General features: G+C 52.1%; 10 protein-coding genes across 10 annotated transcripts; 5 read left to right on the forward strand and 5 right to left on the reverse strand.

Moving 5' to 3' along the window:
• Positions 1 to 1354: 1354 nt before the first annotated feature.
• PtrM4_138080 (ZntA, Cation transport ATPase) lies at positions 1355 to 4594 on the reverse strand (the record flags this gene model as incomplete). The annotated part of the gene is made up of 1 exon (XM_001938141.2): positions 1355 to 4594. One exon carries the CDS (start codon positions 4592 to 4594, stop codon positions 1355 to 1357), a length of 3240 nt encoding a protein of 1079 aa, XP_001938176.2.
• A 1478-nt stretch (positions 4595 to 6072) lies between these two features.
• PtrM4_138090 (Arabinose efflux permease) lies at positions 6073 to 7779 on the forward strand (the record flags this gene model as incomplete). Its single annotated transcript, XM_001938140.2, has 3 exons — positions 6073 to 6198; positions 6254 to 6340; positions 6394 to 7779. The coding sequence occupies 3 exons, from the start codon at positions 6073 to 6075 to the stop codon at positions 7777 to 7779; spliced, it is 1599 nt and encodes a 532-aa protein (XP_001938175.1).
• Positions 7780 to 9920: 2141 nt separating this feature from the next.
• On the forward strand, positions 9921 to 11879 carry PtrM4_138100 (PTR2, Dipeptide-tripeptide permease; the record flags this gene model as incomplete). The annotated part of the gene is made up of 3 exons (XM_001938139.1): positions 9921 to 9946; positions 10002 to 10740; positions 10791 to 11879. 3 exons carry the CDS (start codon positions 9921 to 9923, stop codon positions 11877 to 11879), a joined length of 1854 nt encoding a protein of 617 aa, XP_001938174.1.
• Positions 11880 to 14793: 2914 nt separating this feature from the next.
• PtrM4_138110 (uncharacterized protein) lies at positions 14794 to 14925 on the reverse strand (the record flags this gene model as incomplete). The annotated part of the gene is made up of 1 exon (XM_066109367.1): positions 14794 to 14925. The coding sequence occupies one exon, from the start codon at positions 14923 to 14925 to the stop codon at positions 14794 to 14796; it is 132 nt and encodes a 43-aa protein (XP_065960289.1).
• A 487-nt stretch (positions 14926 to 15412) lies between these two features.
• Positions 15413 to 17470, reverse strand: PtrM4_138120 (uncharacterized protein; the record flags this gene model as incomplete). Its single annotated transcript, XM_001938137.1, has 1 exon — positions 15413 to 17470. One exon carries the CDS (start codon positions 17468 to 17470, stop codon positions 15413 to 15415), a length of 2058 nt encoding a protein of 685 aa, XP_001938172.1.
• A 529-nt stretch (positions 17471 to 17999) lies between these two features.
• On the reverse strand, positions 18000 to 19196 carry PtrM4_138130 (BASP1 multi-domain protein; the record flags this gene model as incomplete). Its single annotated transcript, XM_066109368.1, has 3 exons — positions 18000 to 18005; positions 18117 to 19097; positions 19149 to 19196. 3 exons carry the CDS (start codon positions 19194 to 19196, stop codon positions 18000 to 18002), a joined length of 1035 nt encoding a protein of 344 aa, XP_065960290.1.
• A 456-nt stretch (positions 19197 to 19652) lies between these two features.
• PtrM4_138140 (ribosomal protein P2) lies at positions 19653 to 20372 on the forward strand (the record flags this gene model as incomplete). Its single annotated transcript, XM_001938135.2, has 3 exons — positions 19653 to 19724; positions 19774 to 19893; positions 20346 to 20372. The coding sequence occupies 3 exons, from the start codon at positions 19653 to 19655 to the stop codon at positions 20370 to 20372; spliced, it is 219 nt and encodes a 72-aa protein (XP_001938170.2).
• Positions 20373 to 20929: 557 nt separating this feature from the next.
• Positions 20930 to 21618, forward strand: PtrM4_138150 (40S ribosomal protein uS19; the record flags this gene model as incomplete). The annotated part of the gene is made up of 4 exons (XM_001938134.2): positions 20930 to 20966; positions 21062 to 21119; positions 21202 to 21323; positions 21374 to 21618. The coding sequence occupies 4 exons, from the start codon at positions 20930 to 20932 to the stop codon at positions 21616 to 21618; spliced, it is 462 nt and encodes a 153-aa protein (XP_001938169.1).
• A 357-nt stretch (positions 21619 to 21975) lies between these two features.
• Positions 21976 to 23123, reverse strand: PtrM4_138160 (UppS, Undecaprenyl pyrophosphate synthase; the record flags this gene model as incomplete). Its single annotated transcript, XM_066109369.1, has 4 exons — positions 21976 to 21978; positions 22003 to 22069; positions 22121 to 22544; positions 22595 to 23123. 4 exons carry the CDS (start codon positions 23121 to 23123, stop codon positions 21976 to 21978), a joined length of 1023 nt encoding a protein of 340 aa, XP_065960291.1.
• A 707-nt stretch (positions 23124 to 23830) lies between these two features.
• PtrM4_138170 (exocyst complex component protein) lies at positions 23831 to 26272 on the forward strand (the record flags this gene model as incomplete). The annotated part of the gene is made up of 3 exons (XM_001938132.2): positions 23831 to 23926; positions 23974 to 25661; positions 25714 to 26272. 3 exons carry the CDS (start codon positions 23831 to 23833, stop codon positions 26270 to 26272), a joined length of 2343 nt encoding a protein of 780 aa, XP_001938167.2.
• Positions 26273 to 26297: the final 25 nt, after the last annotated feature.

Here is a 26297-nt window from a genome sequence, read left to right on the forward strand (position 1 = left end):
ACCGCAATCGATGACATAGCAACGTGCACGAAACGACCGAACATCAGTGAAGCGTGGCGCGGTGCCTAAATGTAACAGTAAATAAAGGATCAAACCTTTGATGTAAGGCCTGAAATCTATCGCCTAGTCAACAGTGTGCATCAATGCCCAGTATACATCTTGTCAATGTCGATCCCTAACACCAGACCAAACGTCCCCACCAACAGCATCCCCACCAGACCCATAATCAGAAGCACTTCGGCTCCCCCCGCCAGTGCCTTCCCCTGCGTCAACTTTCTCTGCAACCTCCAAAACCGCACCGCGCCGACCAGCACCACGACAATGGCCATGCAGATAAAGGTAACCGCCAAAGGTATACCGATCTTGTGGAAGCCAAAGTGCGCGTTAGGCTTCGGCGTGTGTTGCAAGCGGAATAATTGGGCGACGACTATACCCATCATTACGAGGAGAAGCGAGGTGCGGAGGTAGGCTAGGAAGGTGCGTTCGAGTGCTGAGGGAATGTTTGTTAGTACACAGCGATTCCAAAACCAGGGTTTCTAGAAAGTGTAGGAACAAGCGGGGAGACATACCAAGATGATCTCTATACGTGCCCTCTTCAATTGTGAGACTAATCTGTGTACTCCAGAACTTGACGATGCCGTCATACCACCGTGTCTTACGTTCGCTATTATCTCCATGTCCTTCAGTTTCTGTTTCTATTGCTGCTTCTGCTTCCGCACATGTAGCCACGTCCGCTTGTACACTTGCTTGACCATTGGTACCGGAACTGCGTCGTCTCAGCGTACCCCTGGAGTCTCCTCGAGCTGACACAGGGTGCGATGGTAAAGTATCCAAGCTCGGTAAGTCACGCGATACTTTACTCGGCGTGGAAGAGACTTTCTCTCGACACATAGGTTCTAGCTCTTTCGCGCATCGATGCCGTTCAATGCGCACAGCTTCTGCGGAGTCTGGATGAGGTGCATAGCGTGCATGTGCATGTAGGGCTGCGGGTGGGAGATCAAGCCGAGGTGGTGCGCGAGGTGATGTAGAGTCGCTCATGGATCGCGTCTGTTGCGAGCGCAATTGCAGTTCAGTAATGATGCGAGGGCACTTGAGATCATGTTATCAGTCATGATAAAGGGCCGAAGTGAATGTCGGTGTGCTTGTTTGCAGTTGCAGCTTCCCAAGTCGGTGCGTAATGTCGTACCTGCGGTTACTGGTGGGGACTTGTTTTCGGGCTGTCGCGTTCGGCTGGTCGCATGCGACAGGGGCAAGGACGACATCAGAAGCCACGAGAAGAGATGTCTTTGGGAATTTGGGCTGAGCTGGTAATTCGAAGGGTGTACACTAGTTCTATAGGAAGCCCCGGATATCATCACACAATTTCAGGCATGTCCCCACCCCTGCTTCCTACTCCATCCGCAGTCTCAAACTCCTCATCCCACTCATCCTTGACTTTGAAGCCTAATAGAGGCACGCTGCTCCTCAGCGCCAACGAACTACAAACCACACTCACACTGCTCAATGCCATGGCTAGACTAGCCCAGACAGGGTCAAGTCTGACATGCTTTCGTCCCGAGCCCTCCATTTCCATACCTACACTCATCTCTAAGCCATTGTGAACCATTTTCGTTGGTTTTCCTCCAGTTGTGATAGGGTACAACACGCCAGCGGCGATAGGCATGGCGACTAGATTGTATATGAGAGCCCATCCAAAGTTGAAGTAGACGCGGCGGAAGACTACACGGGAGAGGTCGAGGAGAGTGAGTATAGTGGTGAGGCGGGAGTTTATGAGAATGAAAGAGGATGAAGAGAGGGCAATATCGGAACCAGAGCCTATGGCTATGCTGAGGTCGGCCGTGGATAGGGCTGGAGCGTCATTGATGCCGTCGCCTACCATGGCTACGGTTGCGCGCTTGCCTGTGTTGCCCTCATTCCACCTTGATAAGAAAGGAATCTGTAGGGCCGCTTTCTGGTGCTTTTGGAGTGTTTGCTGAAGATACCTTATCTTCTCTGCTTTCTGGTCCGGAAGTACGCCAGCGATGATGTTGGAAGAGGGGATGCCGATTTGGGCCCCCACTGCGTTGGCTGTAGTAAGGTTATCACCGGAGAGCATCCAGACGTCTATACCACGTGCTTTCAGAGCGGAGATAACCTTGGGAGCTTCAGGGCGGAGAGGGTCGGCTATGGACAAGGCGCACGCGAGCTGCCAGTTTGGTGCATGTTGAACTTCGGTGTTGGCAATTAAGAGTGACTCATATGGGTCGGGTGATTCCGAGGACTGACTTGATGGTTGGGTCTGTCGTAGGAACAGTGCGACCAATGCAACAGAGTCTCCGTGTGATTTCCATGTCTCAAGCGTTGAAGCATCTTCCGCGAGAATGGGGACATGGTAATCAGCCATGAAGCTTTCGTTGCCGATAATAGCAGTAATCTCCTGACCATCAACCCTGAAAGTTCCCTTCAGACCCTTGCCAGGTATCTCGTCTACATCAACCGCAGTCGGTGTCTCATGTGCCGTCTTGTCGCAAAAAGAGGACAGTGCTCGAGCGATGGGATGGTTACTGTTCTGCTCAAGTGACTTTACAATACCGAGTACAAGTTCACTCTTCTGATCGCCAGTAAACTTGTGGTTGGTTACTGCAGGGTCACGCCCTTGGGTCAAGGTGCCGGTTTTGTCGAAGACGATGCAATCCAGAGAGCTGGCTTCCTGGAAAGCTTCGCCGCCACCTCGGACGAGGATTCCATGTTTAGCAGCTAAACCCCCACCAACGAATAGTGCAGTTGGTGCGGCAAGTCCGATGCCACAGGGGCAAGCGATGACAAAGACGGCAATAGCAAAGCGTAGTGACCAAAGCTCCCAGCCTCCAGCACTCTTGCTCTTCCAGTCGCTGGGAATAACCCCCGTCTTGCCGAGAACCAGCCAGATAAGCCATGTGATAATAGCAACGGCGATTACAAAGGGCACAAAGTGCGAGGTGATTTTGTCTGCAACTCTTTCGACCGGTGCGCGGTGGGACTGTCCTTCTCGTACAGCATTGATGATTTGATCCAGCATTGACGTACCTGACACAGTCGTAACCCTGATCTTTACCGGTGCCCCCTTGTTTACAGTACCCGAGAATACGGTGTCACCTTCCCCTTTCTTGACTGGTCGCGATTCACCTGTCAAGCTCGATTCGTCGAAATTCGAATAGCCTTCGATGATGTCGCCGTCGAATGGTGGCGAGGTACCGTTGTGAACACGAACGGTATCACCAATTTCTAGAAAATCGGTAACGACCTTGATATCGCCGTTCTCCGCGTCGACCAAAACAGCCTCGTTCGGACGTAGCTTACCGAGGGAGGTGACGGCATCACCAGTCTTTGCCTTGCTGTAGGCTTCCAGAAACTTACCAACAAGCAAGAACATGGTCAGGAAAACCACGGCATCGAAGTAGGAGTCGTCCAGGGAGCCTTCTGATATCTTTGTGGCAGCCATGATGAGCTCGGCAATTGAAGCAGTATACGCAATGGTTGTTCCAAGAGAGATGAGCATGTTCATACTGCCAAATCGCGTGAAGCGATGCAAGTATGGCGTTCGGCTCCCAGGTCGCCACATGGACCTCAGTTCCTTCAGTGCGCGGCGGTGGAACGTATCCGCAGCGAGGAAGTAGATTGGTGTGGCGAGGATAAACAGGGCCCAGTTGAGTCGGGTGACGTTGCCAGCCCACATATGGCCCATGAGATACTTGCGTGTAGGATTCTTGGGGCTGACCAGGCTCATGTAGACGATACCAAGGACGAATGTGGGTATAGCAACAACAACGCAGAGTACAAGGCGGTACAAGATACGTGTCCGCTCTTGCGCAAGCATTTTCCGGGCTCGCTCTTCGAGAGTAGGAGGATGGAATATCGAAGGGCTGAATTCTGTGTTGAGACTTTTGATAACTGCGAGGATGCTTCGCATTGTGAATTCAGGAGGCGATGGCACGTATCGGATATGTAAGATGGGTTGTTGAAGTGACATTGGTGGGTCCTCAATACAGAAAGTGTCCTGGTTGGCGAATGCTTCCCGTAATCCCCTGGTGATGATTTCAGGGCAATGGTTACAGAACATGCCATCTATACGGAGTGCGACTGATCGATCGGTAGTTTCCGTGGCCTCAGTGCCATTCTGGGTGACCTGGTTGAGCGTGGCGGTGTATCCGACATCTTCAATACTCTGCTTGATCTCTGGCAAATGTTGTTTACCCTTGAATACGACAGTTGCACTATTCGAGATGAGGTTGACGTCGACCTTATCGATCCATTTGTGGGGTTTCAACGCCTGAGTAACGTTGCCAACGCAAGAGGAGCATGTCATGCCGCCGATGAAATATGATGCATGCCACCTCGCCGTTTGTTGTTTCGACAATGTTGTCGTTCCGGACCATTTGCTTTGAACTTCTTCCAGTTGATCCACTGAGACCTCGAATCCACAGTCTTCGACAGTCTCAATCAGCTCGTCACACTTCTCTTTGCCAGTGAAGACGACTGTTGCGCTGTTTGTCAAGAGATTGACATTGACCGACTGCACCCATGGATCTCCTTGGACTGCGTGAGTGATAGTAGATACGCATGAGCTGCAAGTCATTCCGGTGATAGCCAACGTAGCTTTGTAAGCCCTCTGAGTCGTCGGCGATATGACAGTGGCAAGATTCTCAACACTAGACGACTTGGCTTTGAGCGAGCTGGCATGCTGTGAAGCAGAGAGAGGCATGATGATGAGGATGAGGATGATGGTGATAGAGGCAGATGCTACCTAGGTAATGCGCTGGTGTTGAGTGCTCGCTTGATGAGGTTGTTTGTCGCTCTTGCTTATCGTAGAAATAGAGTAAGAGTAATAGATGCTAGTGTACCGGCATTGGATGCCTGTGAGGAAGCTGCGTTGTGTGTGTTCTCACTTGAATTTGAAATCTCTAGTTATATACTGTAGTGACCCAAAAGGGCTACGGTACGCAGAAATACCGCTCCGCACAAATATCGCATCGCACAAACTCCGCAAGCAAACGAAATCATGGAAACCATGTGGCGAATATAAGCCTTGGGTTCAATTGGGTCACACTCTGGGATCTTAATCTAGCCCAATCTCGCTACGGGGAACGCTTGACGACAGCAAATGATTACAGTAATGCCTTGTATGGTGTGCGCATTTGCTATATGAGTCATGTGGCACGAGGCCCAAACCCATCGTATACACAACTCGTACACGACACGAAGGCAGTCGCCTTTAGTCATCAACCATTCTGGCTTACTTTTTATGCTGGACTTGTGGACACTCACTAACTACATGAGCGATGAACTCTGTGCTGCATCACTAAGTGCGTATCGTAGGGGGTGGGCCACTTTCTTTGGAATATCAGATCCGATCCTGCCTGGGTTAATCATGGGATAAATGCTAGCGGAGTTTGGCTGCGAGGACTCGACGACTTGGAAACTAGAGGAATGTTATGAGGACAGTGAGGGCATGAGGCGACTTCGCGACCGCAGGCCGACTTGCTCCGTGTATGTAAGAAATCCAGGCGGGGCAAATACTTTGGGTCACGGTGGTATTTGTGGGTTTGAATATGCAGGAGGTCAAACGTTTTCCTTAGTTGTTTGGTGATCGATATGTCATCGACGTGGTAATGACGCGAGGCCGAAAAGGTTGTTTCAGCAACGATGCAGGCATCCAGCCATGGCCTGAGGTAAAGCATGAGACAGAATCAACATCGCACCCACGTCTTAGCAGATCAGCGTTCGTCCCAACATGGGCTGGAGATGATACGTATGCGGGTGTTCGCGACGGCTTAGCAATGCTAGTGTTTTGATCGAACAAACTCAGCCTAGTAAGGTAGTCGGGATTTCTGCGCTCGGGCGCCACTCGGCTTGTTAACTACGCGCAACCGCGAACCGTGACACCGCAATTCAACTTTCGTCTTCACCAACACGGCACAGACTTTTTTTTTTCGCCCCCTTTCTCGCGGCGTGGCTTTCGCGACTATATAACAAGGCCTCAACGCCTTGCGCTGCATCAATCACAAATCCAGCAACTGCCGGAAAGAGCGCCGATTGCGCTCCGATACTGCCGAGATGGGGCTCTCCAAGTCGACGCGGATTATGATACTACTGGGGATTGACACTGCCTTCTTCTTCGTTGAGCTGATTGCGGGTTATACGGTGCATTCTCTCGCTCTGGTCGCCGACTCCTTTCACATGGTATGAAGATGTGTCAACGTCAATTCTGTTGGGTGGATGCTGACAGTAAGCGCAGTTAAATGATGTAATATCCCTCTTGGTCGGACTATGGGCCGTCAAGGTCGCCAGCCAAAAGACCAACTCCAAGACATACACGTACGGGGTAAGTAACGCTACCGGACGTATATATTGTACTGTTGCTAACAAAAAAAATAGTGGCAACGCGCCGAAACTCTGGGTGCCTTGATCAACGGCGTCTTCCTCGTCGCACTATGCCTTTCCATCTTCCTCGAAGCGATTCAGCGATTTGTTGAGCCACAAGAAGTCTCGCATCCTGTCATCATTCTTATCGTCGGTTCTTGCGGCCTCCTATCGAACATTGTTGGCCTCTTCCTTTTCCACGACCACGGTCACAGCCACGGCGGTCACTCACACGGACACGACGCACATTCACATGCCGAGGAGGGACACTCTCACGGTGTAGATGCACACGATCATGAAGTGGCGGATGAGAGGGGTAATGTGGCGGATGTGCTACCTCAAAACCGCATCGGCTTCCCCTCGAACCTGACGCAGAGCCCCACCAAGAATGGAGCATCGCCTTCTCCCAATGCCGACAGGCGCCGATCCTCTATCTCCAAGAAGAACAAGCGCCACAGCAGGTCCCAATCACGGACATATGCCACTCTGGACGAAATCTACGTACACCCTTCCTCTTTCAGGAACAGCATCATAGAATCATCTAGACTACACGACGAGGAGGCTGATGACGAGGACAACAACACACCGGACGAAGAACCGACTGAGCAAACGTCGTTGTTGGGCCAGTCTAAAAGCAACGGCTCCCACGGTCATTCACACGCACACGGCAAGCCAGCAAAGAACGATCAGCACAAGGACCACAAGCACAACCAGCCCAGGGAACAAGCATCTGGTGGCGGCCATGGACACTCTCACGCTGACCTAAACATGCGTGGTGTCTTTCTGCATGTCATGGGAGATGCTCTTGGTAACATTGGTGTCATTGCAACTGCCCTATTCATCTGGCTTACCGACTACTCGTGGAGGATGTATGCTGACCCCGCCGTGTCTCTCCTGATCACCGTCATCATCCTTCTCTCTGCATTGCCATTGTGCAAGGCGGCATCTCGTATCCTGCTCCAGGCCGTCCCGGAGAACATGTCGATTGACGATATTACCGACGACATCACGGACCTTGACGGTATCATCTCTTGCCATCATCTCCATGTCTGGCAACTGTCTGATACCAAGCTTGTTGCCTCGCTGCACGTTCAGGTCAACTTTGACTTCAAGGATGAGGGCTCAGCACGCTACATGGATCTTGCACGCCAGATCCGCGAATGCCTTCACCAATATGGTATTCACTCTTCCACGATCCAGCCCGAGTTCTGCCTCAACGCCAGCCATGATCACTCAGCGCAGGCTTCTGATGAGAGTGGCACCGAAGATGGTGGTCGCATCAGCAAGAACCCCAGTGTCAAGGGCGCGGCTGATTCGTGTCTCCTCGAGTGTCCGGACAGCTGCGGCGGAAACAAGCAGTGCTGTGAGCCTGGCACTACTGGCCCCAACACGTCCTCGTAAGAGTCACTGACTTTGAATTCTTTGCATGGAGTCTTGTTTGCACCGTATTTATGAGTTTGTGTTGATAGTACCCGGACATGTATTTGTGTCGACGTATTCTTTGTTATGGGTTGGTCTCGTTGGAAAAGCATGGGCGGATGTCTGTTTGTTAGCATACCAGTATGGATCAAATATAGGAGGAAAGCTGGTGACATAGAGCAGTTTAATATAATCTACAAAGTTGACGTCAAGAATATTCCAAAGCACAACCCAAGCTCGAATCACAAGGCTCGTATTCTTATCTTTCCATGCGCATGCAGTGCTACCGATTCCGCCCTTGGTCGCACCAAAGTTGCTCCGTGCTGACGGCATGGTCTTGTGGGGTTGTGGGCTGGCTAAGCGGGCAACATGTCCACTGGCACAGCCTTCCCACCCTGTCACAGGCTACAGATAACTATCAAGCATTTGCCAAGGTGATTTTGGTGGAGTTTATACGGGCACTAGAAGACGCAGCTTCCAGATACGTGGTTGCCCTTGGTCTATCACGGCGAGAAAGCCCGTCCACAGCATGCAGTGCAGGCTTCTGGAAGGGCTCGGATGGGATATTGATAGAGCGCTTAATCGAGGATGCGGCCGGGGTTAAGGCGGGGATTGCGCTTAAGGACGGGATTTGGGGTTTTGTTGCGACCACGACCGCGCCGCTGACACGGGCAATGGCTGCAGGCGAGAAAGCTTAGATTACGCCTGCCGCTCTGGGCACGACTTAGCGATGCGGGCATACGTGTGTGGATGTGGTTGTTAATATTGGTGGTGGGGTTGGACGGGCGGAAACGAGGTAAAGAGGGATGCGGAGGAGCAAGGCTGACACTGTCACAATCACGCTATACAACCGAGGAGATTGAGGCAGTGGTAGGCACGACGTTGTTGTACCATGGTTGAAGCAGTATGTAGACGAGTTGTTCATAGCAAGGGCCTTGGCTATCGGGTTGCGTCTTTGTTCCGCTTGATTCTCGCTAATGCTATCACTACACTACTTACGCTACAGACGAAACAAAGACGACACCTCCATCTTCTCCACCACCAAAGCCGGTCACGGATTAAATCCCGCTCAATAGGCGCGCCTTGCGGATCGTCAAGCGGTGGTTGGTCATGGCGTGGCGAAAGCGCCCTGACTGAGCGTATTCATGTTTAGGCGAGATGACCGGATTCGAAGAACTGCAGCTCCACAGCGGGAGAGATTCTGGCTCGTCCGCGCCGCTGTCTTGTGTAAGAAGCTTATCTCTCGGTGTGCCCCGAAGGGTACGCTTGGTGCAAAACCAGCCGAGGTCATTCGCCTCGGTCCCTGCAACGGAGAGATTAGAGACGACACTACCGTTCCTGGCCGCTCTCGGAGTATCGGAGTGGGTCGGCCAGGTAAAATTTCTTGCGACCAGAACACGTTCTGAGAGGGAAAATACTTGGTAGTAGATGGAATGGGCCGATTACTCGTTATCGTGTGCGGCGCGGATGGTGTACGGGTTTTGGGTGGCGGACAGCTGCTTACTGCCATGACTGCAGCTATGCATGCGACGTCCATACGGGAGGCATGCAGGGAACGCCTAAAGACCGAGGTATCCAACGAACCACACAACCCGCAATATCGACCAAATGGACCCGGCACTCTGGCATAGGGTGATAAAGTTGAAGGACCAGGTTCGTCCAAATCACCAACGTAAGATGACCTTGCCCAATGGCCGAAACCGGAAGGTGGTTGCATATGAGCAGCGCAACGAGCAAATCGGCTGGCTGCACGCCGAGCAGACGGTGGCGCACCTAAGTCGCCAAGGGAAGGCTTCGAGTGTCTTGACAGGGCTTTGTGACGGAGAACTACGCCCATATGGCTAGAATCCGGGCTATCAAGACGTTACATCGGCCATGGCGAGCGCTTGTGCGTGCTTAGCCCCGCCGCCCATGAGGCAGAGGCAAACGTCGAGCCAGTTGGGTTAATAAGTGAAAGGTGGGTATCGCACATGCTCAACGAGGCCGTGGGTTAAATAATGGACCTCTCTCTTTCTGCTTGACAAAGCTTCAGGTGTTTCCGGTCTTCTCTCTCTCCAGGATACACTCAACTAGGCCCTGCCTTCCATTGACCTGGTCTTTGGTTGCGATTGAGCCCTGCAGCTATGGCTACCGCTCATGAGACTACTGCGTATGTACTCGGCTCCGCCAACTCTGGGCCTACACCTTGTTAACACTGTGAATAGCGCCGAGGCACTCCAGCATGGTCAAGAGGTCGCTGATCACAAGCCTCACCTGTACGGCGCCACAGTCAACGACGACAATGTCGCCGGCGCGCACGTCACCCTCGAGAAGGAACATGGTGCTGCTGCTTCCAGTTCCGACTCTGTCTCCGTCGTCGTAGAAGAGGATGGTATTGGCGGTATCAGGCCTACAGCCGAGGAGATGGCTACCCTCCGCAAGGTCGGTGAGCCTCTCCCTAAGAGTGCTTTCCTTGTCGCCATCGTCGAACTCTGCGAGCGTTTCACCTACTACGGCGCCTCTGGTATCTTCCAAAACTACATTGCGCGTCCCCGCAGCGGTGAAAATGGTCGTGGTGCGCTCGGTATGGGCCACCAGGGAGCCACTGGTCTCTCCACCTTCTTCCAGTTCTGGTGCTACGTAACTCCCATTCTCGGTGCCGTCATTGCCGATCAATACCTCGGAAAGTACAACACCATCGTCATCTTCTGCTGCGTCTACATCGTCGGTCTGCTCGTCCTCACTCTTACCTCCATTCCGACTGCTCTCGATCATGGCGCTGGTCTCGGTGGTTTCGTCGTTGCTGTCATCATTATCGGTCTCGGAACTGGTGGTATCAAGTCTAACGTTGCGCCTTTGATTGCCGATCAGTACAAGAGGAGACAGATGGTTATTGGCAAGGATGACAAGACTGGCGAGCGCGTCATCATCGACCCTGCGATTACCATTCAGAGGATTTACATGGTAAGCAATATCAAGTCCTGTCCGCTGCGAACTATCGCTTACTCTCGCAGATCTTTTACTGGTGCATCAATGCTGGATCTCTGTCCCTGCTGGCTACCCCCTACATGGAGCGTGATATCGACTTCTGGTCAGCCTACCTCCTGTGTCTCTGCGTCTTCTTCGTCGGTCTCCTGGTTCTCGTTCTCGGCCGCAAAGTCTACGTTGTCCGACCGCCTCAAGGATCGATCATCACTGACGCCTTCCGCGCCATGTGGATGATGATCAAGTCCCGCAAACTCGATGCTGCTAAGCCTTCTTACCAAGCCGCTCTTGGCAAGAATGCTGTTCTCCCATGGGACGACCACTTCGTCGAGGAGCTAAAGCGTGCTCTTATTGCTTGCCAGGTCTTCTGCTTCTACCCCATCTACTGGGTCGTATACGGTAACTTCTCCAACAACTTCGTCACTCAGGCTGGTCAGATGCGTGGCCATGGAATCCCCAACGATTTGATGCAGAACTTCGACCCTATTGCCATTATCGTCTTTCTGCCAGTTGTGGACCAGTGGCTGATGCCCATGCTCCGCAAGCACAAGATTCCGTTCCCTCCGATCAACCGTATTGTAGCTGGTTTCTGGCTCGGCTCCCTGGCCATGGTCTACGCCTGTGTCATCCAATACTACATCTACAAAGCCGGACCTTGCTACGGTAAGCCTCTCTGCGACGCCGACATGATCAATGGTGTGCACCAGGGCAACAACATCCACATTGCCGCGCAAACCGGTGCCTACATGCTCATCGGTATCTCTGAGATCTTCGCCTCCGTCACTGGTCTTGAGTACGCGTACACCAAAGCACCTCCTAGCATGAAGTCCTTTGTCCAGTCCATGTACCTACTCACCAACGCTTTCGGATCCGCCATCTCCGAGGCTTTCAACCCCGTTCTCTACGACCCGGCGATTGAGTACCTGTTTGCTGGTCTCGCGGGTGCGTCGTTCATTGCCGGATGCCTTATCTGGGTCTTGTTCCACCACCTCAACGCCGAGGAGGACCAGATGAACATGTTGGATGAGGACTACGACAAGGACCCGACACTCAGGAGGTCTAGTGTGCAAGGCAACCGTACCGTCGGTGTGCACCATGAGATTGATGAGAAGGCATAGATAATTGTGTCTGTCTTCATGGAACGACATATTGGGGAAATGAAGTGTAAATGTGTCTTTTAGTGGCTAGCTATGATACCAAAGATGAATATTCAATCGTTTTCGATCTTCAATCACCCTTTCCGGAAATTTGCAGCCTGTGAATTAGTATGTCGTAGGACCGAAAGGTTCAAATGTTTACCAAAGATCTGAAATGTTGTAGTACATAAATTTAGTCTAACTTAGATATTATTTTCTCGAAAGTCGCCTCTTTCAGCATAGGGGCGGCTCACGGATGGAAAGCTTAGTCTGCTAGTTTACCCCCTAATCCAGTTCACCTGCTTAAACAACCTGAAACGATTACAACAAAAAATGCATCCTCGGCATCGCACGTCTGTGAACGCAGGGTCGCGCGACCTCGGGAGTCCACAACCTCAACCTGCTTAGCCCGCAACAACGCTAACCTAGCCAGCCCCACATCCACAGCTGAGACCCCATGCCCATCACACCATTGGTCTCCTCATCCCTCCACGAACACTCGTAAAAGAAAGAACGCGTGACGATGCGAAACCTGGTTTGTGCAGAGCTCGTCCTGGGGAAATACGCCTAGGAACGCACAGTCAGTCTCCTAGTTCATCAGCAAAAGTCGCGCGCGCGCTCCTTCCCCCTGTGCCGTCATGGTTGACGTTTGTGTACCGGAGAACAACAATGTGTACCTAGCACACAATACACCGCTCCGTAAAATACGAAGACACGGCAAGTGCATGAAGAGCGGTGTCTACCAAGGTAGGTCGACGGCTGCGAAAGACATTTCCCAGCCTCGGCGACGTCGTCGACGTTCTATTTTAAGCAACAAATCTTGGATTCAACATGCGGCCACCTTCTAGATACGTCCTAGGTCCGCTGCTTCGTCATGAGGTCTAGGCTGCTTCGGTAGGCGGGCGGCCCTGCCCCCGTTGTAGATCAATAGTTTTTGTTTTTTCTGTGCGTCTAGCTAACTACTGTTTTAAGAATGTTTTGTTCGTATTCTTTTGTTTGCCTTGCTGTGTTGCCTTGGACGAAATACGAAAGGGCTAGGGGATCGACACGTCATCTGGACTTGATTAAATAAAAGCTGAAAGGCGCTTGCTTAGGAAGCTTGATGGTTTAGCCCTGTTTGTCTTACTTTACTTGCCTGGCGTATTGTTTTATCTTTAATTTAATTTCGTGCTCTCTTGAGATCGAGCATCATCAACACCAACAATAAAACGTTGATTAGACAACCTACAAACTCAATCTACAAAACGCAAAAATGTCCATGGAAATGTCTACCCCAACAGCAACATCAACTCCTACCTCGGCGATATCCTACACTTACACAACTTACACAAACTCCTCCCCAACCCCCTTCCGTAAACCAACAATCATCCCCTCCAGCTTCCCCTTCGGCGGCGCCCCAGGCTGCTCCTCGCTGCCTTCCCTCCCAACCGACACACCGCTGCCCTCAAACTACCCCGTCGACCGGCCATCTGCCGCCAAGCCGGGCTGCGTCATCAGCAATGACGCTGATGTAAACGACCACGCATTCTGGGACCTGTACGAGTGCTGTACCTGGGGTGACATGGGGGTGCTGGGTATGCCGCTGCCGTGCACGGCGGTGTGCGTGATAGAAAGTGGAGATGAGCAGACGCTGAGGCGTCTGGGAGAGTGTTTGAGTAAGAGGGTGGGCGTGGTTGTTTGTAGTGATCGGGAAAGGATGAACGAGACTGAGAGCAGTAGCAGTAGCAGTTCGGTGGGGGAGACGTCGACGTCGATGGCGGCGAGTGGGACTGCGAGTTTGAGCGCGAGTTTGAGTGGGGGGGCTACCGCGAGTGCAGCGACGGGTGGTGCGGGTAAGGGTGTTGGTGTACAGAGAGGTGATGTTTCAAGAGCTGGAGTGATGGTTTTTGGTATCTTAGCTTTGGCATCGGCGGTGGGTATGTTGCTGTAAGGATGAAGTGATGGGATAGTTAATACAGCACACTGTAATAGATAATTTGAGCTGGGAATCAAAACACATCACACACATCACAGCACTCAACGACACACAGGTTCATGGGGTTATAATCTTCATCTATTTATCCTCGAGATGAATGCATGAGGGAGGACGCGGTAGCATTAAGACCCCATTACCAAACTGCAGTTCAGCAAAATGTCGCCCTTCTTCAGGGTTTCCACCGAACGTCCTCTGTTCTTCCATCAAAGCAATGTAAACGGGTCATGCCGTTTGGCTGTGAACACAGTAGGTACATTGTAGGAATGGAAACTTCACCTTTCCATCCACTTCTCTCTCTCTCCGTTTGCTTCAGATTAGCTATCTTGTTTGGCTAGTTGTGAAGCGCTTGGACAGTACGCAAGCGTTTAGAACTGGTTGATATGCGCTTGTGGGGGGATGGCGGGGGAGATGGGAAACCCGGAGGGTTTGGGGATGAGTGAGAGGGAAGGTGGTGTGGAAGAGGAAAGGGAAGACGAGGAGGCCGAGGAGGTCGAAGTTGTGACGGGACCCAAGGACATGCGTTTGGGGTTACTCACGCGCGGAGTGCTCTTGGACGCGTGTCGGACTGTGAGATAGTCACGATATTTCGTTTCTGTGGTTAGGTTTGGGGACCGGGCAACCTCAGAAATAACACACAAGAACTTCCGCAGCTTTAGCGGCGGTAATCTCGGCGCCGGTGGACGAGGTAGTGGTAGAAGTAGTGCGGAGGCCGAAGGGGTCAAGCGAGGTATAGGACGAGGAGGATGAGGATGAGAACGAGGATGAGGAAGGGGAGGTCAAGGTCAAGGTAGTGACCGAGCGCTTGATAACAGAATTGTCTTCATCGATATCTTAGGGAGGGGGGCCGCATTCGCCGAATCTTGTAATGGGTTTCCCATATTCGTCGTATTCTTTAGGGTCGACACCATCATTCCAGAATCCTCAGTCCTCGGTTTTGTTTTCGTAGCATTCCCTCCACTCCCAGTAGTCAATTTCGCCCTTCTTATCCTTCTTCTCTCTGTTGGCCGCGACTGCAACCACCATAACCAAGTGAATGAGGGTAGACAACTGCATGATTGACGATATAGCAGTTTCTGAGCGTGGATGGGTAAGAGGAGTATAGACTGTAAAAACTCGAAGGATCTTGTTTATTCTGAGAGCTTGATCAGAGAAGAGGGGAGTGAAGCACGATATTTATGTTCCTCTGAGAGTATTATCTCTCCGAGGGAAAAGATATGGCTACACACACAATGCAGCCGCCGTAGTGTAATGAAATGAGGAACTCGTGTTGAAGAATGATCCTGCAGACCTATTTTCTGGTGTACCATGGTTGAACTAAAACACTACTATAGAACGCGACATTATGAGCTAACAACGTTCTTAGAAAATTTAAAAAATAACATAGTTGTAATGAGTACGTCGAGAGTTGGACTCATCGTTACCCCGCATACGATGATCCGAAAAGATCATGTTGAAATGAGGAACTTTGGTCCATACCTCACCTCAACAAGTATGCACATCCCCAACTTCTCATCACTTCATCAGTCCTCGTATCTAACGCTTAGACATCTCTCCAAGACACTCCGACAGGCACTAACCCACCCACAATTTCCGCTCTTGCCTGGTACGCTTTCACGAATCCCGCCATATCTTCCATATCCTCCCTGAGAATTGCCACGTTTTGCTTCGCCATCAGTAATACAGCATCGAGCTCTCTCGTTCTGAGCAATCTCTGCGTAGATCTACTAGATGACAACATCCGAGCCACGTAACCTCTGGGCATGCTATCTCCCAATAACTGCAAATCTGAAGCTAAAGTCGACTTCCTACAGGAGAAGATGCGAGATAGGGAACTGCGATTCGACTCCCGCTGTTTTTGGATATCGATCAGCGTGCTCCAGAGCTCCCATTCCCGCTCCCAACATCCATTGAGTAGCTTGGTACCAAAATCTACAATCTGCTTGAGGGTGGTGATCTCGTCGTCTAGATCCCCAGCCTTGGTGTTTAGCTCACCAATTTGCGATTCTTTTTGCGCAAGCCATGCAGTCATGCGGGGAATGAGGTCCTCTTCAAGGCCTGTGACGCGGTCCTGCAGACCATAAACAGTACTGTGCAGTTTTCCAATAAGACGACCATGCATGGGATTTGGGGAAGTTGCATTGCTAGGCGGCACTAATGCAGAAAGAGCCGAAGATTGTGCGGGTGCCGATCTGCCGACGATCTCTGCATGTAGGTCGAGTTCGGAAGACGTCAGGATGGTAGAGAGGAGACTAGAAACACGGCTTGGAACGTGGTCGGGAGGCAGTGGTTGGTGCTGACCAAAGCTGGAGTCGCTGGAACTCGAAGGCGGGTAATAGTTTGCTGGAACACCATTTGGCAGCTGACCATGGCGTAGATCCTGGCCCCCTCTAAGGGCCAAAGGCCAGTTCATAGTCGTATCATCATCCGAAGTTGGTAGATTATAGTATCCGGAACTAACGTTGTTCGGCAGGAGCTCATGTTGATGTTGGTTCTCGCTATGTGCCGCTGACCGTATTGCAAAAACCTGTTCATCAGGCATACGATCAGAGAACGAATTCTCCGCAACAAGATGACTGAAGTTCGGTACAAGATCACTATCGACTGCAGAAACTGGTTGATTCTGCACGCACTTTGCGACGTTAGTTGTAGAGCTACGCTCCACTTTTTCTCGGACTGCCGCCCTCATCTCTGGATTGACCGACTCATTTTTAAGACTGCGCTTCAATGCTATGTCCGAGGTCAGTATCTCGGGCTCTTTGGACCCATGCAGCGAAGTGAACGGAGGATGGCTTGGTGGCTGATCTGGAGCTTGGACGAAAAGAGGGATATCTTTGGCCGATAGGCGAGACTTTTCATCACCTTTTACTGTGGGAATGCATGTTTTAGGTACTGCTACGGGTTTCGGTGGAGCTGGGGTAGTGGATGTTGGGCCTGCAGGTCGATCACTTTCCCGATCGCAATACACTTGTACGGAATACTCCGAGGGAAAGTCCATGAACACATCCCATTCCTGTAAGCCGGGCGTGATGGGTCCCCTCGGAGGCGAAGATGCCCTCGGAACTGATGGAGATCGCTTTGGAAGTTCGAAACGCATGACGGCGGGATTTTCGACATGTCGCTCCCCTATGTTCTTACCGTTCCGCTCCTCCCATCGCCTCAGGTTGTCTGCATTCTGTGAAGCTGTCAAGTGTTCACTCGGCACCGGTCTCGGCGGTGGATTTACTCCACTTGTTGCGTTGAGGCGCCGGAATGGGGTTCTATGAACCTCCTGCCTAAGATGACCACCGGGCGGGCCGGCGTATATCGGCTCCACATCCGATGCCAACATGATGCTGTTGTAGTATAGATCCTCCTTTGGATACATGAGACCCTTGTAAGGACCTCTGTCGATGATTACAGGGAGTTCGTCGGGTGAGCTGGGCCTTCTAGGCACAGCGCGTCCGTCGTCCAAGTCATTCTCGATCTTATCCGAGGCTTTTTGCTTCTCTCGTTCGCGCTGTCTCTCCAGTTGTTGAGGTGTAGGCGAGGGCTCATCGATCCTGTAAAAATGAATCGGGCGGCGGAGCGGGTGCCTTAATCGTCGGAGGAAGGGAAGCATATTGTACGCTAAGAGGACCAAGTTCGAAGTTTTGAGTGCTAGAGTATCTCAGTTGGTTTGGGTATCGCGACTGGGTGGTTGACGGTGCGTTGATATGCTATGCGTTTGACATGGCCATGTGTTCATTGTGACAAAGGGCCGTTTGTGATTGTGCTGGTCGAAGGTTCGCTTCACAGACAATCACAGGGCTGTGAGTAACCACGAAGTCGACATGCAGACGACCTCACTGCCGAAGATACACCGGGGCTAGAAGGAATTGTGGAATTCTCCAAACAGAGGTGTAGTCATAGGAGGGAAGAGTTCCATGATAATTGTGATCTTAGAAAGCAACAGTGCCGACGTCGTTGAATAAAACTACTCTAATATGCTCCATTAAGCCAATCCCTGTGAAGACAAGATTGTTGTTCCGGGTATGCAACAATCGTAAATGCGCCATGGTATAAGATGAATCCACTCCATGGCTATGCAGTCGCAGGAATGCAACAAAACGCCCCCATGCCGTAATCGTAAACCGTAACGCCAGGTATCCCTAGAACTTCCTCTTCATTTTAGCTGCCATAGCCGCCAGCTTCTTCTTGCGTTCTTCTTTCAACTTCTTCAGCCTGTTTTCTTCAGCTAGTGCTTCTGCATCCTCTTTCTTTGCAACCTTGAGTGCCAGCTGCTCCTCCTCTTCGACATCCCAGACACCTCCTTCCATGTCAGAGGAGGCGTCAGACGCATAGTCTTCTTCTTCGTCGTCCATGTCGTCGAGATCATCCCAGTCTGCGTAACCATCATAACGACCCTTGGCTGGGTTCTGTTTTTGTTTCAAAGCTGGTGTACCATTTCGACTTGAAGTTGCAGGCGCGTTGGCTGGGCGAGCAGTTCCTTTGTAGCCAACCTCGACAGGCTTCTTGGCTGGCCGTGCTGTGCCTTGATAACCCACATCGACTGCCTTCTTCTTGTCTTTTGAGGAATCGGCTTTCGGATCTATACTTCTGGAGGGGAGTGCAGTGCCGACAGCCTTCTTACCCTTTGCTCCTGCACTTGCTTCTGCCTTAAGTGCCAAGCGTTCTTTCCTTGACAAAATCTTTGTCGGCTCATGCTTGATGGGCGGAGCCAAAGGCTTCGTTGCATCCTTCTCTTTTGCCTTCTGCAGCATGGCTAGATACCCTTTTTTGGGTGCGGATGTCGAAGGGGTAGTAGAGCCGGTGGCTGCTGGTGCAGGCTTAGGAGCAGGGGCGGCAGCCTTGGGTCCGGCAGCGACAGCGCTGGATAGCTGTGTAGGCTTCCGGATAGGCGGATTCGCTGGTTTCGAAGAAGACGGTGCTGCTGTTCCCCTATACGGTACGGCTGTGGTAGGCGCGGCCGAGGCGGGTTTCGACGTGGCAGGCGACGAGGTTGCCCGGGCCGCACCGTTCGTCTGCGCGGAGGCTCCAACGGCCTCCTTCCTCTGCATCTTGCTTTGTCCGGTTTCGACTGGGCCTGATGCCTTTCGCTTCAGCTGAGGGGTCTGTGATGCGCTACTTGCCCCTCCGACTGGCCGCGGTGCCGGCCTAGGGGCACCAGGGGCAGGCGCTCGGTTTGTTGCCGTCGCCGCAGGCTTTGCGCCCGCACGGTCGATTATCGACATGATGCTGTCGAGAGACTGAGTGTCGTCAGTATATGTATGCTAGCGCGGGTGAAGCGCCGGACTCACGCTCATGGCAGGCTGCTGAGAAGGCTTTGACTCAGTGTTACCGGTCATCAAATCGATTGGAGGGCAAGTTGTACATGCTTTCCAGGTAAGAATCGCCGGTATAAATAGTCGGCGGGGAGGGGCCGCGCGCGCAGGAGGGGGCAAAGCGCACGGGACCGGTCGATTATTGAATGGGCGGGCAGCCAGAGAATGAGCGGTCGACGGCGGCGCAGACAGGTCGTTTTATACCTTGGCTTTGAGCCTAACCAGAGTTCACGTGATAAGCTGGTCATCTTGCGCTACACCACTATGGGACTAGCGCAGGCTGCATCCCACCACAACGCAATATTCGCCAAAAGCCCGAACTTTTTCTCCCGACACCCACGACGTTGAACTTGAAGATTCAGTCTCCGCCAAAACGGTACGCATTGCCCTTTGAGTCGCATACACAGCGTCGCAATACTAACAGACGCAGGTTAAATCGATTGAACTCCTGTTCCTACAAATCACCAAACCACAATCACAATGAAGCACCTCGCAGCATACCTCCTCCTCGGCCTTGGTGGCAACACCTCGCCCTCTGCCGCTGATGTCAAGGTGAGAATATCTATCAGATTTGCTAGTATGCGCAGTCTGACAGCAATAGGCCGTTCTTGAGTCCGTTGGTATTGAGGCCGACAGCGACCGCCTCGACAAGCTGATCTCCGAGCTTGAGGGCAAGGACATCAATGAGCTCATCGCCTCCGGATCCGAGAAGCTTGCTTCCGTTCCTTCTGGTGGTGCTGGTGGTGCCGCTGCTGGTGGCGCCCCCGCTGCCGGCGGCGCTGCTGAGGCTGAGGCCGCACCCGAGGCTGCCAAGGAGGAGGAGAAGGAGGAGTCTGATGACGACATGGGTTTCGGACTCTTCGACTAAGCGCTTCGCCAAACCACCTCTGTTCACGAAGTATGATCCGGCCAATCTCTCAACATTTACGAGAATCATGCGCAACGAGTTTTGGCATTTGGGGCGTGTCGAGCGCGCGACGGATGGGATATGGAGAAGTAGATTGCGGCAGCGCTTTGCTTGTTGCCTGCTAAGATACCCATAATGAAGCCATGCACCCTCAACTTTTCCGTGATCATGTAGTGATGTATGATATGTCGATGTCGTGATCGATTTTGGGGTTTGAATTGTTATGTACTTGTGTTTCAAATGTTACATTGTTTACATCCTTTCAGGGGGAGAAGAATGTAGATTTGAGTTAGTCGTAGAAAATAAATACAGCAGTAACATATGGCAAGAGGAAGAGGCTGACACTGATCTCATTCATGGATAGATGCGCAGTGATTCTATGACAGTTTTCGATTTGCAGAACCCATAACCTTCGGGTTCACTTCCACTACTTTGAATCCGAAGTTTCGTTACAAACAGGTACTCAATGTGAATATTACAATTTGCAGTTTAGTAGGCGACACTACAATCAGTATTAACGTTGTTGTCGCCGTCCACATAGTCGTCTAGCAATGGGGATGTATGTCTACAACTGCACATTCATCCAAACATGAATACAGCCTATCGATCACCACTCTACTTTGCCAGAAAGTCTCAACCCAAATCTCACATTTCATCTCGTCCTTTGTTCTTGTCGTGATGTTGCTCTGGGGTTGACCGCGGCACTAGCGCGCCAAGAGGGGCTCGCTTAGAAGCCGGGAAATGGGCACCGACAGTCAGCGAGATCCCAAAATCCATCTCGACAGATCCGACAAATACCCTCGCGACCCCAACGAAGTCCCTTTCACCAGCTACTTCGACAATCGCAAACATGGCTGACGCTGACTACGATCCCGAGGCCGCAGCTGGTACGCATTTGCCCCTTCCACGAGGCCTCCCTATAGAGTCGCGAACAGACTGGCACACATGCGACATGGTAGATCAAGGCTAACAATATACGCAGCCCTTAAGGCGAAGAGGGCGTTCCGCAAGTTCAGCTACCGCGGTGTTGACCTCGAGCAGTACGTTTCCCAATGTCCGGCGATTATGCGGAAGCGCTGGAGGATGCATACAATTGGTTGCGGTATTCTGATCGGTATACAGGCTCCTCGACCTTGGCTCTGAGGAACTCCGTGACCTCGTCCACGCCCGTGCCCGCCGCAGGTTCAACCGTGGTCTCAAGCGCAAGCCCATGGGTCTCATCAAGAAACTTAGGAAGTCCAAGCGTACGCAGCATGATCTATAATCGCGACGGAAGAATGCTAACCCCGCGCAGAGGAGGCCCGCCCCAACGAAAAGCCCGATCTTGTCAAGACTCACCTCCGTGACATGATCGTCGTCCCCGAGATGATTGGCAGCGTCATCGGTGTCTACTCCGGAAAGGAGTTCAACCAGGTCGAAATCAAGCCCGAGATGGTCGGCCACTACCTCGCAGAATTCTCCATCTCATACAGGCCAGTCAAGCACGGAAGGCCCGGTATCGGTGCCACTCACTCTTCCCGTTTCATTCCTCTCAAGTAAAGGACAGGGTCTTTGGTTGCATGGGTTCTTTCGTGGGGCGGATATGTACTTGACGACCTACAACGAATACAGGTGTTAGGTGCATTTACACTCGATGGCTGTGACGTACATCAGCGGTGACAGCGAGCATGACGATAAGGTGTAGATAGCACCATCCATGACATTCGAGATACCTCCACACACTGTCTGTTTGTTCAAGTGATGTGTGGTTGTGGAAGGTGTCAAACTGCCATGACAGAATTACTTGAAGAGTATATGACTTTACATGGCATTGAGTTTGTGATTGAGCAAAATGAAATATGTCTATGTGTAACAAATTGGGTATTATGGAACAAGGAAAGTCCAAGGACAAACGCTTTACTACCTCCCTAGACGCATCTCCACCTTTGCATAGTTGTACAATGCTCGAAGGAAGACTTGGTAGTTCACACCCTTGTTGTCTGGCAGATGGCTGTGTTGTACGTTAGCAAAGTTTCTGATTGCGAGTGTGACTTCAACTTACAATATCTCCGTCAACCTCAGCTGCCACGGCGGATAACCCTTCAGCTGTACCGTGGGGCTAAACAAGATCAACAAGTCTGGTTCGCTGGAAACGTGGTCGTTGAGCTGTGCGTCGATCAAGTCCATGTTGATTTGCTCTTCGCGGACATCGCCCTTTTGCGCCATCTCGGCCAGTGTACGTGTCAAGTCGACGATGGTGTCTCGGCCGTCGTGCTCAGAGAGTAGGAGAACAGTCAGGTGCTGACGCTCCTCCTTGGACACTTCACCATCGGAGGTAGCGGTTTGAGGGGGGGTGTTGGGCGGGGAGTAAGAGCTCAGGTGTGGTGCGCGGAGAGAGAGTGTGGGTTTACGGCGCGGTCCAAAGTAGGCTTCGAGTGTGTTCCAGATGCTGGCGTGAGTTTGGGGGAGGTAGTTTTTCAGTACGCCTTGTTACTGTTAGCAGCTGAGCTTCACATTCGCCAGTGAAGAAGCCTACCAGTGCGCTCATAGACACTCAACAGTGGAATACCGGCACTCGCTGCCCAGGCCGCAATCTCGCAGACGTCGTTTACCAAGCCTTCCAGACCAGCTGTACCTTGGCTACCGTCATCCTCTTGGTACTCGACTATGACACTGAGATGTCTTGGTAGTTTGTCCAGGTCCTTAACATCGTGCGCTATGAATTCCGGCGTACGGTGGTGGTATTTTAACAGGGAGACGACCTTTCCTCGAACGAGCCGGTAGGCGCGGCGGAAGCGAAAGAAGATACTGAATATCAGGGCAACGACGTGGTAGATAGCAAAGTAGAGGAACGACCTGACTGGGCCGGTAAGTGGTTTACGATGTTTCTGAGATGCGCGTTGGCGGCGGTCGCGAAGCGCCTTCTTCTTCTGTGCCTGGGCTTCGCTGTCGGAGGGGTCCGAGGGGAGGAATGGCTTGAGAAGTTCTTCGCGCTGCTGGACGGAAAGCTGCTTGCTCCGTCTGAAGGCGGCCTCTTGCACAGGCGTCAGGCCCGTGGTTGCCATTGCGAACCGTGTGTTTGGTGATAGGAGACAAAATGCCGTGGGCTGTCAGTGTGCAGACACGGGGGACCAAGGAAATTAGTGGTGAACAGAGGAAAGAAGATACGGGGCTTGGGTTAGCTGGCCATGGTTGGGGAAGGTGCGATCATGAAATAACCCAGTGAGGCTGGTGCATGTGCATACGTGTGGCGGCCGTTGCTTCCGAGCGTAAGCCAAGTACGGACGCGCATTTCAGGCTTGCTCCGCCATGCCATATGGCGCCATTACGTGGAAGCTGTCGCAAGTCATTTGAGGCTGTAGTAAGCCTCGACGCGCTTGTAGAGGGTGTTTACAATAGACATTGTCTCTAGCAGGTTATTGCGCATGAGGTCACCCGTACTTTGCTAGGCTGGGGCTGCTGCGACTTGCGGACCGGGGACCGAGGCGTGGGGTGCGACAAGCCACAGTCGCGACTTGGATAGCAGATCGCCAGGTGCACGTATAGTTACGCATACGAGGGGATTTTTGCTCGCTACCCTATACAGACCGGGACTATGATTCGGTAGCAAAGCTCCAAAACTTCATGCTGCGGGACAATCTCAAAACACCAGCGTGAAGCTGCCTCAGGTGTTCATGGGCAGCAACTGCCCAGCTGGAACCACGATTGACGCCCGTAATATCTGAATGATACCCAGTGCCCAAATTCGGCGTGCGCCTTTCTTCTCACAATCATGCAGCGCGTAAGCTCCGACGGCGCATCTGTTCTCACCCATCAGACATCGAGGAATTCGATACGCGCGCCACAGTTCACCCTGGAGAAGTTTACGGTAAGCTACTCTCTAGCTCACGGCGCTCACTGTGTTGACTCGTGCAGAGTAAGGACTTTTTAGTTAAAGACTTCATCGAAGACCTCTCCCAGGCTGCCGTACCAGCGACGCGTAGATCTGGAGGAGCCGGCGGCCAGCAGACATTCGATCCGAAGCCGCTCATTCGAACCTTTGAACATGCTCTCACCAGGCTCAACGGTCTATCAGAGGACTTGGAGGAGAAGGAGACGGACCTGTCAGGAGCAGTACGGAGGGCAGAGCTACAACACAACCAGAATGTCGAGTCGCTAGGCAGAAGGCTAGAGCAGGCCATGGACAGATTCCAGAGGTTAGACAGCTCGCTGAACGGCGGTGATGAGGGGGGATCAGATGGCGGGGGCAACGTTGCCATGCGCATAGGAGAACGACTCGAAGAGCTTGATCGCCAACGGAAAAGGGCTCTAGACGCAAAGTTTTTGATTGAATGCTGGCAAGAAGTCAGCGAACGGGGCGAGCTTATGATCCTCGAAGATCAACGCAAGAACGGCGATATCGTACGCTGCGCCGAAATCGCGCGTCAATTGCTGCGCATCAGCACACGGCTGGACCCAGATGGCGGCCAGCGGGTCAGCGGCGAGGCACAGAACGGCGTCAAGAGGAGGACATTGTACCAATCCAGACACAACACCAAAGAGGTGATTGAGAAGTTTCTGGAGAATCTGGAGCAAGATCTTCTCAGCAAGTTTCAGGAATGCTATGCGCGTCCAAACTATCCTGGGATGCGCGACTGTGCCATTGCTCTCAAGGGCTTCAACGACGGAGCTAGTGTCATTGGTACCTACGTCAACCAGCATTCATTCTTCATCGATCGCATGCAGATGAATGGCGAAGACCTTGGCACCGATCTGGAGACTTGGGATCGCCTCCAGGATCCCGATGCGGAGCCACCTGGTGTTGAGCCTACACTACAGTCTTTGATTGACGAAGTCAAGATCGTCGTTCAAGAGGAATCAAGCATCATCAAACGCGCTTTCCCATACTACGAAGAGGTGCTGATCAAGTTCCTGGAACGCATCTTTCAGCAGTCGATACAGAGCCGATTGGAGATGGTGTTAGACAAAGCAGGTGAACTATCATCACTCGCCTTCCTGCGTTCACTACAGGCTTCTAGAGGTTACCTCACTCAGCTGGTAGAAGATTTGAAGACACATGGCTTGACGGAGCATCCAGATCCTGCTACATCGGCGGTTGCAGCTACACTTGATCAGCAACTGGAAGAATTGTTCTCGTCTTACTTCATCGGAGAAAAGTACATCGAACGAGAGAAGAAGAACCTTGAGGAGCTGTACTCTTCGTTGCTCCTCAAGTTTACCATCTACCACTCGCGGCGGAGTAAGATGCCCACTTCGTACTTTGGGTCCCTTGCACAGCGAGGCAAAGAGCTGGCAGCGTCTGCTCGTGACAGGTACATGGAACGCTTAGAAAGTACCGAGTTACCTGCGACTCAAAAAGCCACACTTCTCCGTATTGCTGGGTTGAAGGAAGACCAGCAGGAGAAGAAAGATATCGAAGTGACAGACGAGGATGGTAGACTGTCTCTCCCAGTCGCCAAGCGTATGTTGAAGTGGTTAGCAGAAGGTGTAGGGCGAGGACTCGAGTTGTCTCCTGGTAACGAGACGCCAAAAGACGTGCAGATTCTCCTTAACCTCCTCCTACGGCAAATGGGCGAGATCTATCTGGAGACGGCATTAGAAGCGTAAGTAGTGTCTAGTCCTTCCAACCTGACACACCAGGCTAACATTTCATAGTGCACAAGACCATGCCGCTGCGCAGGAGAACTCCAAAACACCACCCGACCTCACCCACCTCCCTTCTCTACATGCCATCACCACAATCCTACATCTTCTCCAACAAACCACCACTACTATTCTATTGCCCTTGTGCACGCCCAACCTCACCATCCGCCGCGAGATCGAAAAATTAACAAGCCTCACAATGGCAACGCTCGAATCAAAACTCTCTAACATCCTCAATCTCACACTAACCGCCTCGCTCAATTGGGTCAGCAGATGCCTCTCTCAACAAAAGAAGACTGACTTCCGACCCAAAGAGGACGACCTCATGGTAACCAGCGAAACCCAAGCCTGCCGTGACGCCTCGGCCTTCCTCACACGCGTCGCTGCACAGGCCACATCCGCCCTCTCAGGCCGCAACCTTTCCCTCTTCCTCGCCGAGCTAGCACGAGGCTTACGTTCCCTTGTCCTATCACATCTCCTGAAATTCACAATTTCCCAGGTCGGCGGTCTCAGCGTCTCAAAGGACATGAATCGCTATGTGGAGCTTGTGAGGGGCATGGCCAACAGGTGAGGAACTGGAGCCCGGTGCTATGGAC

This window comes from Pyrenophora tritici-repentis, chromosome 8, assembly GCF_003171515.1.
Source record: "Pyrenophora tritici-repentis strain M4 chromosome 8, whole genome shotgun sequence".
Taxonomy (NCBI): domain Eukaryota; kingdom Fungi; phylum Ascomycota; class Dothideomycetes; order Pleosporales; family Pleosporaceae; genus Pyrenophora; species Pyrenophora tritici-repentis.